Source organism: Centruroides vittatus, unplaced genomic scaffold (genome assembly GCF_030686945.1).
Source record: "Centruroides vittatus isolate TY-2023 unplaced genomic scaffold, ASM3068694v2 contig_337, whole genome shotgun sequence".
Classification (NCBI taxonomy): Eukaryota; Metazoa; Arthropoda; class Arachnida; order Scorpiones; family Buthidae; genus Centruroides; species Centruroides vittatus.
Genome location: NW_027122161.1, coordinates 91,961 through 106,869, shown reverse-complemented (window position 1 = coordinate 106,869; position 14,909 = coordinate 91,961). Strand labels below are relative to the sequence as shown.

Here is a 14,909-nt window from a genome sequence, read left to right as displayed (position 1 = left end):
TGGTCACCCAGTACCACAGCCTCGTCACTCATCGTTCCGCCACTTCTCTTCCCTGAACCTCATCGCTTGGTCTATGTCCCATCAGTTACACTCAGCATCTGTTCTTCCTGCTATTTTAGGCATATTGTATATCATAACCATGTATAGAATATTCGATGTGATTTTTAGCAACTCCTGTACTTTACTGCACTCATGTATATTATTTATCCTGTACCTTCAATACTCTCACTGTATTGTAAGCTTTTTTAACATTTGTATAATATTTTTATTCCAATTTTATTTGTATAATATGTATCTTATATTTTATTTTCTGTATTTTGCATTTTGTAATTTTGCATTTTAAATTTTCTTTGTATATTATATTTTACATCATAACTTGTATTATGTACTTTAAAAAATTTTGTATCTTCGTATTCTTATACTACATTTTGGATTTGTACTTTATATTTTGTATATTGTATCCTTAATATGTTTTTGTACTCGCATTGTTACTGGTTGTGCTTTTTGCAGTACTGGTGTTGTACTTTTTTGTGCAGCAAATAAACTGATTGATTGATTAATTGTACAACATGATCTAAGTTAAAAGTATTTAAATGTAACTGCTGAGTTTTATAGAAATTGGTCAAATAGGCTACACATACATAGCAAACAAACAAAATTCCTCAATTATATATATATTTAAAATACATTTCCATGTTTTTCATTATTTAAAGGTTTTGGGTTTAAAGCAAATTTATTTGGTTTTTATTCAAAGAAACAGTGGAGTATAAAATAATAAAAACAAAAAGATAAATGTTATATTAGAATATTTAGAATATGAAATATTAGAATATTTCTAAGGTTCCATACAAAAAAAGTTATTTCTAAAATAATATTTTTTTTTTGTATTTTTTTATGGTATCAAATATTGTTTAGAATATCAAAAATTATATTCTGAAAGAAAGCAATTTCAAGAATCAACAGGCCATAATAATGTTTTCTTACTCAAAAAGCTCAATTATTATAGTTTTTAAATTAATTTTATAAGTGTAAAAATTACTGTATAACAATTATAAAGTATTGACTTATTGGCAATTATTGGCTATGCAAATTGTATCACCTATGATATATACCAGAAAGTATTCAACATATGTGCAAAGTAGCATATTTAATCTATGATTGGAATTTGAAATGACAGAAAAAACCAAGAAGAATGAACCAAAAAGCGTAATTTATTTTTTGTCGTCATTTTGTAACAACTGCATAATTGTTGATTGATGATAATGCATTCTCTGCACTATTACATAATAGGATAAATCTTCAGCTAAGTAACAGTTATGAATGTTTTACACAGAGTTAACTATCAAAAAGTTTTCATTTTGCTTATAAAAGTACATCATCTTTGCAGGGTTTTATAACAATGGTTGATACAATCACTGAAACCATTGCTGCAGTTGACTTTGTCAGCCAACGAGAAGCACTCTCATATTTTATTGTGTCACGGACATTATAAAAACATTAGAACGATTTTTATGGTTTCTTACAAGTCTGCAACAAAATAATACTTTTGTTTTTTTTTGTAATTAAACACATTTTATAAGATTTTATAAGTGATACAATTTCAGTACCTCACACACACACACATACATATATATAGATATATAGAGATATCTGTGTGTGTGTGTGTTTATTATTCTCTTATATTGACTTTAGGAAAACAGGTCATTTTATTTATATTTTAAAATGTAAAAATATACATTCAAATTCTGCAATAAATGCTCTGACATATACTATTAAAAATAAAATTGATAAAATTGGATGAGTTTGTCTAATAAAATCAAAATTTTATGATATTTTATATTAATTACCAGCATTGCATTTATCCATCTTCTTGCTATAACTGAATCTAAACCACATATAACAATATGGAAATCTACGAAAACAAAAAATTTGATTATATATCTACTTTATTACAAAATTAAAATTATTATTATTTTAAAAATTTAATTATTAAATAATATTTATATTACCACTATAAAATATTTCATCATAATCTTGAATTTTTTTGAAATGACTAAAAATTATGTTAAGGAATACATAATATGTATTAGACAAAACTTGTGAAAATAAACATTCCTATATAACTTGCACTTATGTACTAAATTATGCATATTTTATATACATATACACAAATTTTTATGCACAGTATGTTCATAATATAAATACAAAATGTTGCTAAAAATTTAATGAATATTTATTTGTATAACTTTTCTTAATGTACGAGTTATAATATCACAATTTTCAACTTATGTAAATTTATGTTTTATAGCACTTTAATGTTATTTGGAGAAAATGGATAGGGTAATTAAGTTATGCTGAAAAAATGAGATACAAAGTTATTTCAGTTGTAAGGTATAATAGAAAAGCTTATCCTGTCTTATGAAATTTTGATTTATGTGATATTTTGAAGATCAAGGTTCACATTAGTGTAGCTGTCACATTTATGGCCATTGTATCATTTATAATAGATAAACAGCTATCAATAATCATGTATATTCTTTTTTTTTCAAGTTATTATAAAAAAATTGTATAATTTTATAATTTTTTAAATAGTTGAACTTTTTATACTGTATAATAGAACTTCCAAAAATAAACCTCTAGGTTAAGGAAATTAAAATATTTATTGGAAAAGAAAGATTTTTGGACAAATTTAATCCAACATCAATTTTCCAAACAGAACTTAAGACACAATTCAAAGATAGAATATGTATGAAATTAACAGTTGACGTTATGAGAGGTTTGCTTCAACTGTTAATTTTATGCTCAATTCTTTTGAATTTTTGCTATTTGGAAAGCTGATGCTGGGCTAATTTAGTCCAAAGCATTTCTTTTCCAATAAATATTCTGGTTTCCTTAAAGTAGTCTTCTATTGTTGGATCTTTGAATAGGGAACCAAGTATCATGCAATTGTTCAATAACAAAACTTTTTATAAATTTTAAAATCTAATTTGGTGATTTCAAAGTTTAAAGAACAAATTTAGAAAATAACTAACTTACAAATGATATAAGTATTAACTTATTATACAGAAAAACTATTAAAAATACATTCAAGCAGTTTTCATAATTTAAATAGTAATTTCTTGAATAGTTAGTTATTTCTATTAAATTTAATATGAAGAATGGTATTATTTAAAATGATTTTGATTATAAATTAAAACACATTACATAAATATACAGAACAAGAAATGTCAAGGATACGGAGTTACTCTACAATTTGGAATTCTTTTATTGATAAATTCTGCAGCAACTTCAGCCTTAGATTTTCCAACATCTTGTGGCCTGCAAATTCATATCAATATTTTAACATTTTTTTTTTAAACATCTTAACGTCTTACTAATAGCAAAAATATTTTACCTAAATAAAAATTGCCTATTAAGATTTGATATTTCAATAGTATCCATATCTATGACATCAATATTTCTGAAACCCATAAGAGCCTGTGTAGAAAAAATTAACATATATATATAAAATTTGCTCAATTTATTATTATTATATATGTTATATATATATATATATATATATATATGATACTTTGTTGATATCAGTGCCGAGTGCTGTAGTCAATTAAAATTAAGGCGTAGATATTTAAATTATTGTTTTATATTTGTGTACTGTTGTTATATTTATATTTTAAAATTTTCTTAATAATTAATACATGACTAACTACTAGATAATTGACAAAACCACCTACTTAACCAGAAATCCAGCTCAATAAATAAAATTATGTAGAAAACAAATGATTTCAACTCGAGGATGATTTCTGAAAGCAGTTAAGAACTTATTCGGAAACATAGAAGCATACAATGGAACGTAATCATTTGAATTATAACACAAACATCTGATTGATCATTAGGAGTCACACATTTGTATCCTGATGTAAATATCAAGATGTAACATTAATACTAAATATCCACCAACTCCAAGCTGGAGATAATGTGTTGTCCTTGTAGTTGATAGCCATGTTGCTTTTACTACCCTTGCAAATTTCCAGCATTTCCAGGTATTTAAGTAGAGAAGGCTCCTGTGTGTGGTGAATGAGACGTGCATTATCCATGTAAACCCACACATCCTCATTTTTTTTTTTGGTAACTCTTTCTGCCCTGTGGGCACTAAGAGGGCCTTTTATAGCAAGCCCATTATGGGTTCGGCCAGGCCCACAATGGGGCGGCCGGGTGGTGAGGGACGGGGACCAACATATCTGGACGGACCATCCCCCGAAAAATTCCTGGGGATTTTTCGACCCGTCCAGATTTGATCCCGGGTCCCTCAGGGTGGCAGGCTGCTAAGCTTGACCACTTGGCCATCCAGCCGCACACATCCTTATTCAAGCATATGTGGCTAAAGTCATAGTGGTTTGCATTTTATTAACAACACAAGATATTCTTGTAGAATTTGCTTTAATGACATATTGTAGCCTCAATGCACTGTAGATGCCAGCCATCTCTGTTGTCCTGCAGCAGTATGGAGTATACTTCCAGAAAAAACAACTTATTCTCAGGGTCTTTGCTGTTCCTAAGAAGCAAATAGATAGTAGAGTTTAATCTATAAGTCAAGAAAAGGTTGTTGTAATCTCCTATTTCTCTAAATGTAGCCATCAGTGTCTTGTTACACTGCACAATCGTGAATTTATATTCCATCATTCCTATATTTTGGTGTTGCTTTTCATACTTGTTGATTAAATTTTTTATTAATCTAGGTGGGTACCCGTGTTGGACAGCCAACTGGTTTATGTACCGCAATTCATGAGATCTCTCCTTGGTAGTGGAGGAGTGTGTGAACACCCTTTTTACTAAGGCTCTAAAAGTTGCCATCTTATAATGGAAATGATCATACAACAACAATGGAATGGAAATGATCATACAACAACAATGGAATGAAAATTGGATTGTATGAGGGTTTGTGGTACACCAATGTGTAAATTCTGTCATCCTGTATACGTACGTTGATATCCAGGAAATATGCAACAGAGGTACGATGGGCAAACCACTATGACTTCAGCCACATATACTTGAATGAGGATGTGTGGGTTTATCTGGATAATGCACGTGTCATTCACGACACACAGAAGCCTTCTCTACTTAAATACCTGGAAATACTGGAAATTTGCAAGGCTAGTAAAATCAACATGGCTATCAACTACAAGGACAACACATTATCCTCAGCTTGCAAGATGTTATTGGATATTTAGTATTAATGTTATATCTAGATATTTACATCCGGATACAAACGGGTGACTCCTAATGATCAATCAGATGTTTGTGTTATAATTGAAATTATTACATTCCATCATACATTATACATTTCTGAATAAGTTGTTAACTTGAGGATGATTGCTAAAAGCAGTTGAAAACGTCTGTTTTCTACATAATTTTATCTATTGAGCTAAATATCTGGTTAAGTAAATAATTTTTCCTAATAATATAAAATAAATTTAATATTACAGCTTTCTGTAATATAATTTGGATGTTGTTAAGATCTAATGATTCTAAACTTTTGATCAATATATATAGTATGACTTCTGTGGAAGAGAGAACTATAAAAATAATTTATCCATCTTCCAAAGATACAAATTTCTTAGGAAAGTGCTATATATATTAAATAATTTTTTCAGTGTAGAATAATTTATGTATTATGGATGTTTCATATGTTGTCTATGATAAATATCAGTTTATTTGTTTGTGAATGATTGCAGTGTATTGCGATGTAAATGCTTTCATCTGCAGTTCTGTTTAGTACAGTATATTTGGTATGTATTATTTCTAATATCAGGTCAGTCCATAAGTCCATGAGCATTTTTATGACCTTGAGAAAAATCTTGTTTTGCTATTAAAAATGTCAGCCTAATGTGATAATTTTTACACTAAAGTGTTAAATTGGATCTCATTCATATAATACTGTTCACAATTGTGAACATTTCAGTTGTTTATTTTCGTTAAAATGGAAGTAACCGATGAATATAAAAGACATGTTTTATACTTTTTATTTTTAAGTGGTGAGAATGCTACAAATGCAGCCAAAAAAATAAATACTGTACATAATCAAATTGTAATTAGTGCAAGGACTGCGCAGAAGTGGTTTGAAAGATTTAGAAACAATGCTTTTAGTGTGGAGAATAAGGCTCGTACTGGAAGACCCGTTGACTTTGATGATGATGCTCTCTCTGCACTAGTTGAAGCAGAACAATCTTTAACAGTTGATGAAATTGTGGAACGTTTAAATTCATCCCATGGAACTGTTCATAGACACCTACAACAAATCAGAAAAGTTTCAAAGCTAGGAAAATGGATACCACATGAACTGTCAATAGCTAACTGACAACAACGTGTAAACATTTGCACGTCTCTTTTATCCCGTATTACTTTAGAACCTTTTCTTGGTAGGCTGGTTACTGGAGACAAAAAATGGATCCTCTATAATAATGTGACGAGAAAAAGACAATGGATGGATCGCGACAAGCAGCCAAAACCAACTGCAAAAGGTGGGTTGCATCCAAAAAATTTTATTTTGTCTGTTTGGTGGGATATGTCAGGTGTAATTTACTTTGAGCTGTTAGAACCTAATCAAACAATTACAGCTCAAATGTATTGTGAGCAATTAGAGCGTTTAACTGAAAAATTGAAAAAAAATCGACTGTCGTTAATGAACAGAAAGCAGGTTCTCTTGCAGCATAACAATGCCAGACCACACGCTGCAAAAATAACTGTACAGAAACGTGAAAACTACAACTGGGAAATTTTACCTCATCCACCATATTCGCCAGATATTGCTCCCAGTGATTATCATCTTTTTTGCAGTTTGCAGAATTTTTTAAAAGGGAAAACTTTTGAGGATGAGAATAATGTAAAAAAGGCTATTTCTGAATATTTTGATTCAAAACCGAAATCATTTTACGAAAGACGGGATTAAAAAGCTACCATCAAGATGGCAAGAAATTGTACAAAATAATGGTGAATACATTATAGATTGATATAAAATTTAATTAAAATTTTTTGCTGCTTTTTTTGTAGATAAAAATATGCATGAACTTATGGACTGACCTGATATTATCTGTGACTATGTTCATGTCTAAGTGTGCAATAATTTATGTGCATGTTCAACCTTTTGTTGTAAATTTGTTATTTGGTTTCATCTATGTAAAAAATCTGTTTACTAAGAGCTTGCACTCTCATGTAATGTGTTCTACTCAGATCAGATGAGAAATTTTCTGTAGGTATCATCTAACTTGTTGTCTTTTAACATGTATATTCTGTAATTTTTGGTGTTTATACCATGATCTTGTATGGCAATCATGAATCTTTCAGCTTCTAGAGCCTAACATAAAAATGTTTTTTGTTATATTCTAGCCTGAAGAAAATTAAATTGACTTAACCCTTTTCATGCTGGTATGTGTCTTTAGGTGTATGTCACGTGACTTGCCATTAATTGGTGATGCAAAATATGTCTTTAGGTGTAATCAATCAAAAAATTTGATTAATTTGCATTATATTCGAGTTTTCTGCGATCTTAGCTTTGATTCACTCTTCTGTAAATCAATTGACTTTGTTTAAGCCAATAAGTATTTTGTTACCACCCCTGGGCCATAAATATTTCGGTAAATACACCCCCTACTATTCTACAGTAAATCTTCGCAGTTAACTACACAGTTGGCTGAAAAAAAATCAAAGGGAAACTCCTTCTAAGGTTTTATTGGGTATCTTCCATCTTTGTTGACATTACTTTAACTAATCACAGACTTGCAAAAGGAAAAATTGCCGCAAAAAGCCCCACTTCCAACCTTCAAAGTAAAATGTAAACAATCACAATAAATTTGCTTTTTAAATCGTTTTTTAGCTCTAATTAACTAATTTAATGTACTTAGGCATTAAATTAGCTGATTCGACAATATTTAGGTGAGTAAATATGTTCTCAAAACTATCTAACAATAAATAATCCTGGAAAACTCCACCTCCCTATAGTAAGTCTATGGAAGATCTTGCTGTTAATTGATTTTAAAATTTTTGTTTCTATGCCTATTACACTCTAATTGGTAATTTATATTATGACTAAATGAACTTTGATGAATAAGAGTTTTCAGAACCATCTGGTCTGGATTTTCCCGCAAAGAACCAATCCACATGATTAGAGTCAGAAACAATATAAACAAACATTAAAGAATATAGCTATATTCTTTATTTTAAAGCATAATTCTACTAGTTTTTATGTTATTTGACTCTATTTTGACAAGATGATTTCTTATCAAAAGCTTCCAGCTAAAAAATTTACCGCGAAACTCATTACTTCTGGATATTGTGTAATTGCAGGAAAAAATTAACTAATAACTTGTTTTAGAGTATAATTGTATAAAGCATTGAAAAAATATAAAAAAGTGTTACATATTCACTATTTCAAGCAGAAATATATGATGATAAACTTTAACATGTCGCTTTATGATAACAATCAACTCCTTTCCCCGCTAAGTAATTAGAGACATAGTGTAAATAATGGCAAAACTTCTCCCCCGCTCCAGCTACACAGCTGCGGTTTGTTTTGTTTAAAAGAAGACAGATGTGTCTACCTAATAGATGTACAAAGTTCAGCAATTCTCTGTAAATTAATTTTTTCTTTGTTTGTAAACTTCAAATTTTAATATTATTTTAAATTTGTATAAAAGTGAAAATTAAACAATCGTAAACTGTAATGTTTTTTAATCAAACACAAAAACCAGATTGAACATAGCGCAATATTGATATTAAGTGAAATATAACAATTTAAAAAATTATCCAAAAATTGCGAAAATGCACCGCATAACAAATTCCACCTGTTTACTTAATGTTAAAGATTTCCCGAATGGACTGGGTTAACTAAAAGTACTTGAGTCATAATTAATTTGTGTTTGGAAAATTTTTAATAACATCCATTCATCATCCTAACATTATTTCAAATTTTATAATTACCAAATTTTTTAATAATTCACATCCTAAACCACCAGCACCTACAACAAGTATTCGACATTGTTCCAAAAGAAATTCTAAAGCCTAAAAATAAAAATATAATAAAGTTAATATACTGCAGAAGAAATATTTTACACAAAACAAAAATAGTAAAGATAATGTCTTCCAATATAATTGTTTTTTTGACAACAACAGAAATATTTAAATGAAATTTTTTTAAAAATTTTATGGTATTTAAATTAATATATAATAAAATAAATATAAAATAAGTTGTTCATTCCTTCAATTTTGATATATTCAAGCATATCTTCAGGAGATAATAATAATAATAATAATAATAATTTTTATGATATTAAATTAAGAAACTTAATCTAGTTTAGAATAATCAAAATGATGAAAACTTTTTAAAACATTTAAAAATTAATAATAATAATAATAGTGTATTAAAGCTACTAAAATATTAGATTGAGGAAAATGTTTCAAAAAAACTAAAAATATTTATCATTCAGAACAAATTTAAAAAAAAATTAATTTTATCAATATGATTATTATGTTTCCTATTATAAATACTTATTGTTCAACACAACATATATTTAATAAACAGATATTAAAATATTTACATGGGGACCTGCTTCAAACTGAGGATGACTTAATGGCCCTGTTCTTTCAAGGATTTTACGAAGATGATTCCATCTACCAGGCCAATCACCTCTGAAAATATAGAATTATCTTAAAATTTATTGTTGAATATTTCAAATTAAATCATTAAGCAGAAATTTTTGTAATTATATATAAACACACCTTTTTGTACATTTCCAGCAATTCTCCATAGTTCAAATAAACATTTTTGGTTGATCTAGTAATAGTCTCTTTAATTCGAAAAATATTGACGGTAGACTGCCTCACAGCTTAACAGGTTCCAAACTACTCCTTTATTGCCTTTTTACAAATGCATTTCGAATCAGTATTATTTTTTCTGACCCCTCTTCAGTGCTTAAGTTCTTCATATACTCCTTAACACTTATACAGTACTTTCGAGTTCTGTTTACATTGCCTTCTAAAAATACGGTTATTTTCCCTTGCAACAGTGCACTACAGCAATAAGGCTTTCTTTAAAAATATTCCAAAACCTTACACACAGTGTTTTTAATTTAAAAAAAAAATGTATAAGGTTTTGGAATATTTTTAAAGAAAGCCTTATTGCTGTAGTGCACTGTTGCAAGGGAAAATAACCGTATTTTTAGAAGGCAATGTAAACAGAACTCGAAAGTACTGTATAAGTGTTAAGGAGTATATGAAAAACTTAAGCACTGAAGAGGGGTCAGAAAAAATAATACTGATCCGAAATGCATTTGTAAAAAGGCAATAAAGGAGTTTTTTGGAACCTGTTAAGCTGTGAAGCAGTCTACCGTCAATATTTTTCGAATTAAAGAGACTATTACTAGATCAACATAATACAGCTACCATAGAAAATTTAATAGGAAACATTTTTGGCTTGATTTACATGCCTTCTTCCAATTAGGAGCTGTTCTAATTGGATGGAGTTGTGTTTCAAAATGAAACAATTCAAAGTTTCTTTGAGGTTATTTAAATTTCTTATGTTGTAACTTGAGATTTATAAATTTAAATTTTATAAATCTCAAGTTACAACATAAGAAATTTAAATAACCTCAAAGAAACTTTGAATTGTTTCATTTTGGAACATAATTTAACTCCATCTAATTAGAACAGCTCCTAATCTGAAGAAGACCTGTAAAATCAAGTCTAAAGTGTTTTTAGAACTATACAGAATTGCTGGAAACATATGAAAAGATGTGTTTATATATAATTTATAGTTAGGTATTTGATTTGATTATTTTTTAAATATATCATATCTAAATTTAATACAGATTATACATAAAATATTTCTTTCAAATGCTTACAGATATATGTTTTATCATTTATTACTATCTAAAACCTTTACTTATCCAGCAGATTATTTAAGTAAACAGTAACAAACATTTTCATCTGTCTTCATCAACTATGTTCAGGTTTATCAAACATCAACCAAGTGGAACATAATGAACATAAACTTAATTATGTACTTAAAAATTTTATATTTAAATGCTACATCAAATAACATTATTTTCAAATCATAAAGTGAGATGATCTACAAGATCTTGTTGATAACATTTCACTCCGTTGATGTTTGGTAAACTTTAAGATGGGCGATGAAGGCAGCTGAAAATGATCATTGGTGTTTATTTAAAGAAATAATCTGCTGGATGAGTAAAGGTTTTGGATGGTAATATAAATTTCAGATTAAATTTGTTAGATTTAAGCTATTAGAGTGTACAATAAGAAACACAAATATATGGCTACTGAATTAGAAACCTTTATGTAAATAAATGCTATGATTATTCACTGCTTATATATGAAAATTACATAACTGACAAGCATCAGCACATGATCTTCACTATTATTTAAAACTGCAGCATAGCATTAATTTGTTAATACTTCTTCTCACAGTGGGAAAATGACACCTTTCAGAATTTGAAAAAGTGCTCACTGTGGAGCATGGCTTGCTGAAACCACAATTTTAAAAACTTTTAAAAACTACCAAGCTGACTTGGAATTTCAAAAGATGAGATCTTCAGAATGTTTAATGCCTGGAAAAATGATTCACATTGCCAATTTAAAAGGCATAATTGTCATCCAAAAATAATGTCATGAACGAAACCAGCATCATCTGAAGAGACCTGTAAAGAACAACAGAATTTTAAGTGTGCAACAATTGAGATTCACTTAATACAGGTGATTCTGGAACTATTTCATACCAAACAATGTGCAGAAAATTGGCATAAATAATCACAAGTCCAAATAGAAATCACAGAATTTAGAGAGGAACAGAAACCAAGTCATTGAACAATAAATGATCATTATAACTATCACCTTTTCAAATTACTAGAGCAATCAAATAAAAACAAAATCTTTAAATACCAGTAACAGAATTTTAATGAAAACCTGAGGCAGGCCTTGGTGAAGGCCAAAAACGTTCATAGTTTCATTAAAATTCTGTTATTGATATTTAAAGGTTTTGTTTTTATTTAATAAATGATTAGTAAAAAGTCATTTTGTCTGACAAGTCATGGTAAGTTACATCTGTAACATACCAATGATTGGCAGAATTTGGCAAGAATCCTAGCTTGCCTAGTGCATACAGTTCAAGAGTCTGGAAAAGGTATAATGGTAAATGGTCTAAAGCAGGGGTGTCCAACCTTTTTGTTCCTCTGGGCCACATTGGAAGAAGTCATTGGACCACAAGCATATTATATATACTTATGGCCCAATCCTTAAATATACAATTATATTTAAGGATTAACATGTCTAGATTATAGTACTAAGTATTAAAACTTTATCACAAAAAAGGATATTTTAAAAAATTACTTCTACAAACACTTTCAATTTTTACTTAGAAATAGATAAATTCATTTATTACTTATTTAAATATTATAAAGGAAACAAACAAAAATTTATTTGGAAAACAAATATTTGTTTTATTTGGGTCTCCAATTAATAAAAAATGACAAAACACCATTCTAAAGTGCATTTTTATTCAACTAATAAATTTTTAAATAATATGTAGCCAAAAAATAGTCAATTCACCAAATGATACTTTTTATGTCAAACTAAAAAAAGGTAGCCAAATTTGGCATAAAGTAGCTAAATCTTGCAATGCTGGAAAAAATACTAAATAAAGCTGGACTTGGGACTCAAAGGATTATAGATCCAAATGTGGGGAAAGGAGGGAATGGACAAAAGATAAAGAAGTGAGGAAGGTTGGAAAATTAAGGGTCAATATTTACATAACAGAAGTCTATTTAATCTTTCTCACTACTTTTTATCTTTTGGCCTTTCACTCTTTTCCACAAATTTAGGTCCTTTGAGTCACAACTTCAGCTTTATTTAGTATTCCTTCCTCATTCACACATTTCCATGTATTTGAAAATATTTCCTTTCCACTCAAAAATAAATATGTATAAAGGTTTACAGCTTTGTGAAACTTCTTTTTTGAGTTTATGCCATTGAAATAAATAAATAAAACAATTTGTCAGTTTTGTTTACACGTTTATTGGGCTGCAGGTTGGACACTCCTGGTCTAAAGTATGTTCTGCTGGCACAGAATAGATCCATTGATATTGCTAGAAGATTATGCAAACTCTAGGTTTATCTGAATATTGCAGTGAATCAAGTGCATTTTACATTGTTACATTTTTATCCAGAAGGAGAAGGATGTTTTGTAGACAATAATTGCACTTCCCATCAGGCAAGAATTCTTCATGATTAGTTCTGGGAGCATGATAGTGACTTCCAGCATTTTCCCTGGTTACCTAACAGTCCAGACCTAAATCCTATAAAGAACATAAGGGACATGTTTGAAAAAGAGGTCTACAACAGACATTCACTTCCATCCAATCTGAGTAATTTAAAGGCAAATATGCTGAATGCCTGGAATTCTTTAGATATAGGTCCACTTAAACATCTTGTGGAATCCATGCCTAACTGTAAAGGTGGCCCAATTTAATATTGAATAAAGGTTTCTAATTTGGTGGTCAGGTATTGTATATATAGAAGAGCATAGAAATGCAGCTGTCAAATAATATGTATTTCATAACATTTCTATAGTTTTTATAATTTGTTGTTACTTAACAAAACTTAATAAAATTGATTAACTTAAAATTTTATCCTCTATAAAAAGCCTTAAAATTCAATTTAAAGCTCACAATGTGTCTTAGAATTGTAGGAATAAAATCAAGAAATTATACTTGTAATATTTATTTTTATCTTTTTAATACAAAACAATAAATAATTAAAACTCATTTTGTGATTGCAATAATTCTAAATTACAGAAAATGCAATATACTCAGGAACAGAATATTCTTTTTATTACTCTTCTATCATTTATTCCATTCTTAAAACAGAATGATTCTGAAATAAGTGTGCATATTCTAAGGAATGTTAGTGAAATGAACACTTTCTTGTCAATATGGTAGGTGCCACAATGGCTGAAACAAAATGCAGGTAACGGGATTGGAATTGCATGGTGGCTGGGGCTCATACCTGCAGCAACTCAGGTTTGTTGTTATTGGGAAATATGGTACAGGAGAGAAGCAAATGCTGATTTCTTACATAAGAAATCAGCATTTGCTTCTCTCCTGCACCATAATTTCTTGGTAAGAAATTATACATGCAGCAGTTTACTCAGTGGTAAATCTGTCCCACATAATGTTTTAGAGAAGGAAAACACTTTGTGGAAATTGTTATGAACAAATAAAAATAGTGGTAATTTGAACAATTGTTTTGAATTCTGTATATATTTCTTTCGAGTCAATAAACCATTGCATTTTCCATGCATTCCTTGCATCATGTGTAAATGTTAGCATCAAAATAGCAGACCATATAATGCAGGCTACCTGCCTGCTGAGAATGACATTGTCATTTTCTAATACAACAAAATACATTGTTTTGTGCACTTATTTCAGAATCATCTATTATTCCACCTAGACCCTATTTCAAGATTAAATAACTTCATATGGAATAATTCTTCATAACTGATATAAATAAATACGCCAAAGAAGTAAGCCTATATCTATAAATGAAAAGGTTTGTTTGCTATGCACACCTAGGCCGTTCGACCAATTGTTACAAAAGTCGGTTCTGTTGATATACTACTAACTTAACCTCAAATATATATCATTCATTCGTAATTAAATCGGTAATAAAAAGAAAATATTAAAAAATATTTTTTAAATTATTGCAATTGCAATCGAACAAATAAAAATTATCGTTAAATACTACAAAATCTAATTATTTTGAATCTTAATTACAGAGTTTATGAAATCACACCTTTCATCGCTGGACGACGCCATCTTGTATGTTTTGTCCTTTCACAATCACAG

The 14,909-nt window shown here is 29.1% G+C and overlaps 1 protein-coding gene across 1 annotated transcript in view; it reads right to left on the bottom strand.

Moving 5' to 3' along the window:
• Uba3 (Ubiquitin-like activating enzyme 3) overlaps window positions 1-14,909 on the bottom strand; it is a 48,828-nt gene extending 33,919 nt beyond the window's left edge. The window contains exons 1-7 of the mRNA XM_067268789.1: window positions 14,857-14,909; window positions 9,591-9,681; window positions 8,974-9,054; window positions 3,395-3,477; window positions 3,238-3,318; window positions 2,010-2,053; window positions 1,848-1,912 (exon numbers count right to left, since the gene is read on the bottom strand). Of these exons, the coding sequence (XP_067124890.1) occupies window positions 1,848-1,912; window positions 2,010-2,053; window positions 3,238-3,318; window positions 3,395-3,477; window positions 8,974-9,054; window positions 9,591-9,681; window positions 14,857-14,879 (468 nt within the window). The 5' untranslated portion in view covers window positions 14,880-14,909. The remainder of the gene's footprint in view (window positions 1-1,847; window positions 1,913-2,009; window positions 2,054-3,237; window positions 3,319-3,394; window positions 3,478-8,973; window positions 9,055-9,590; window positions 9,682-14,856) is intronic.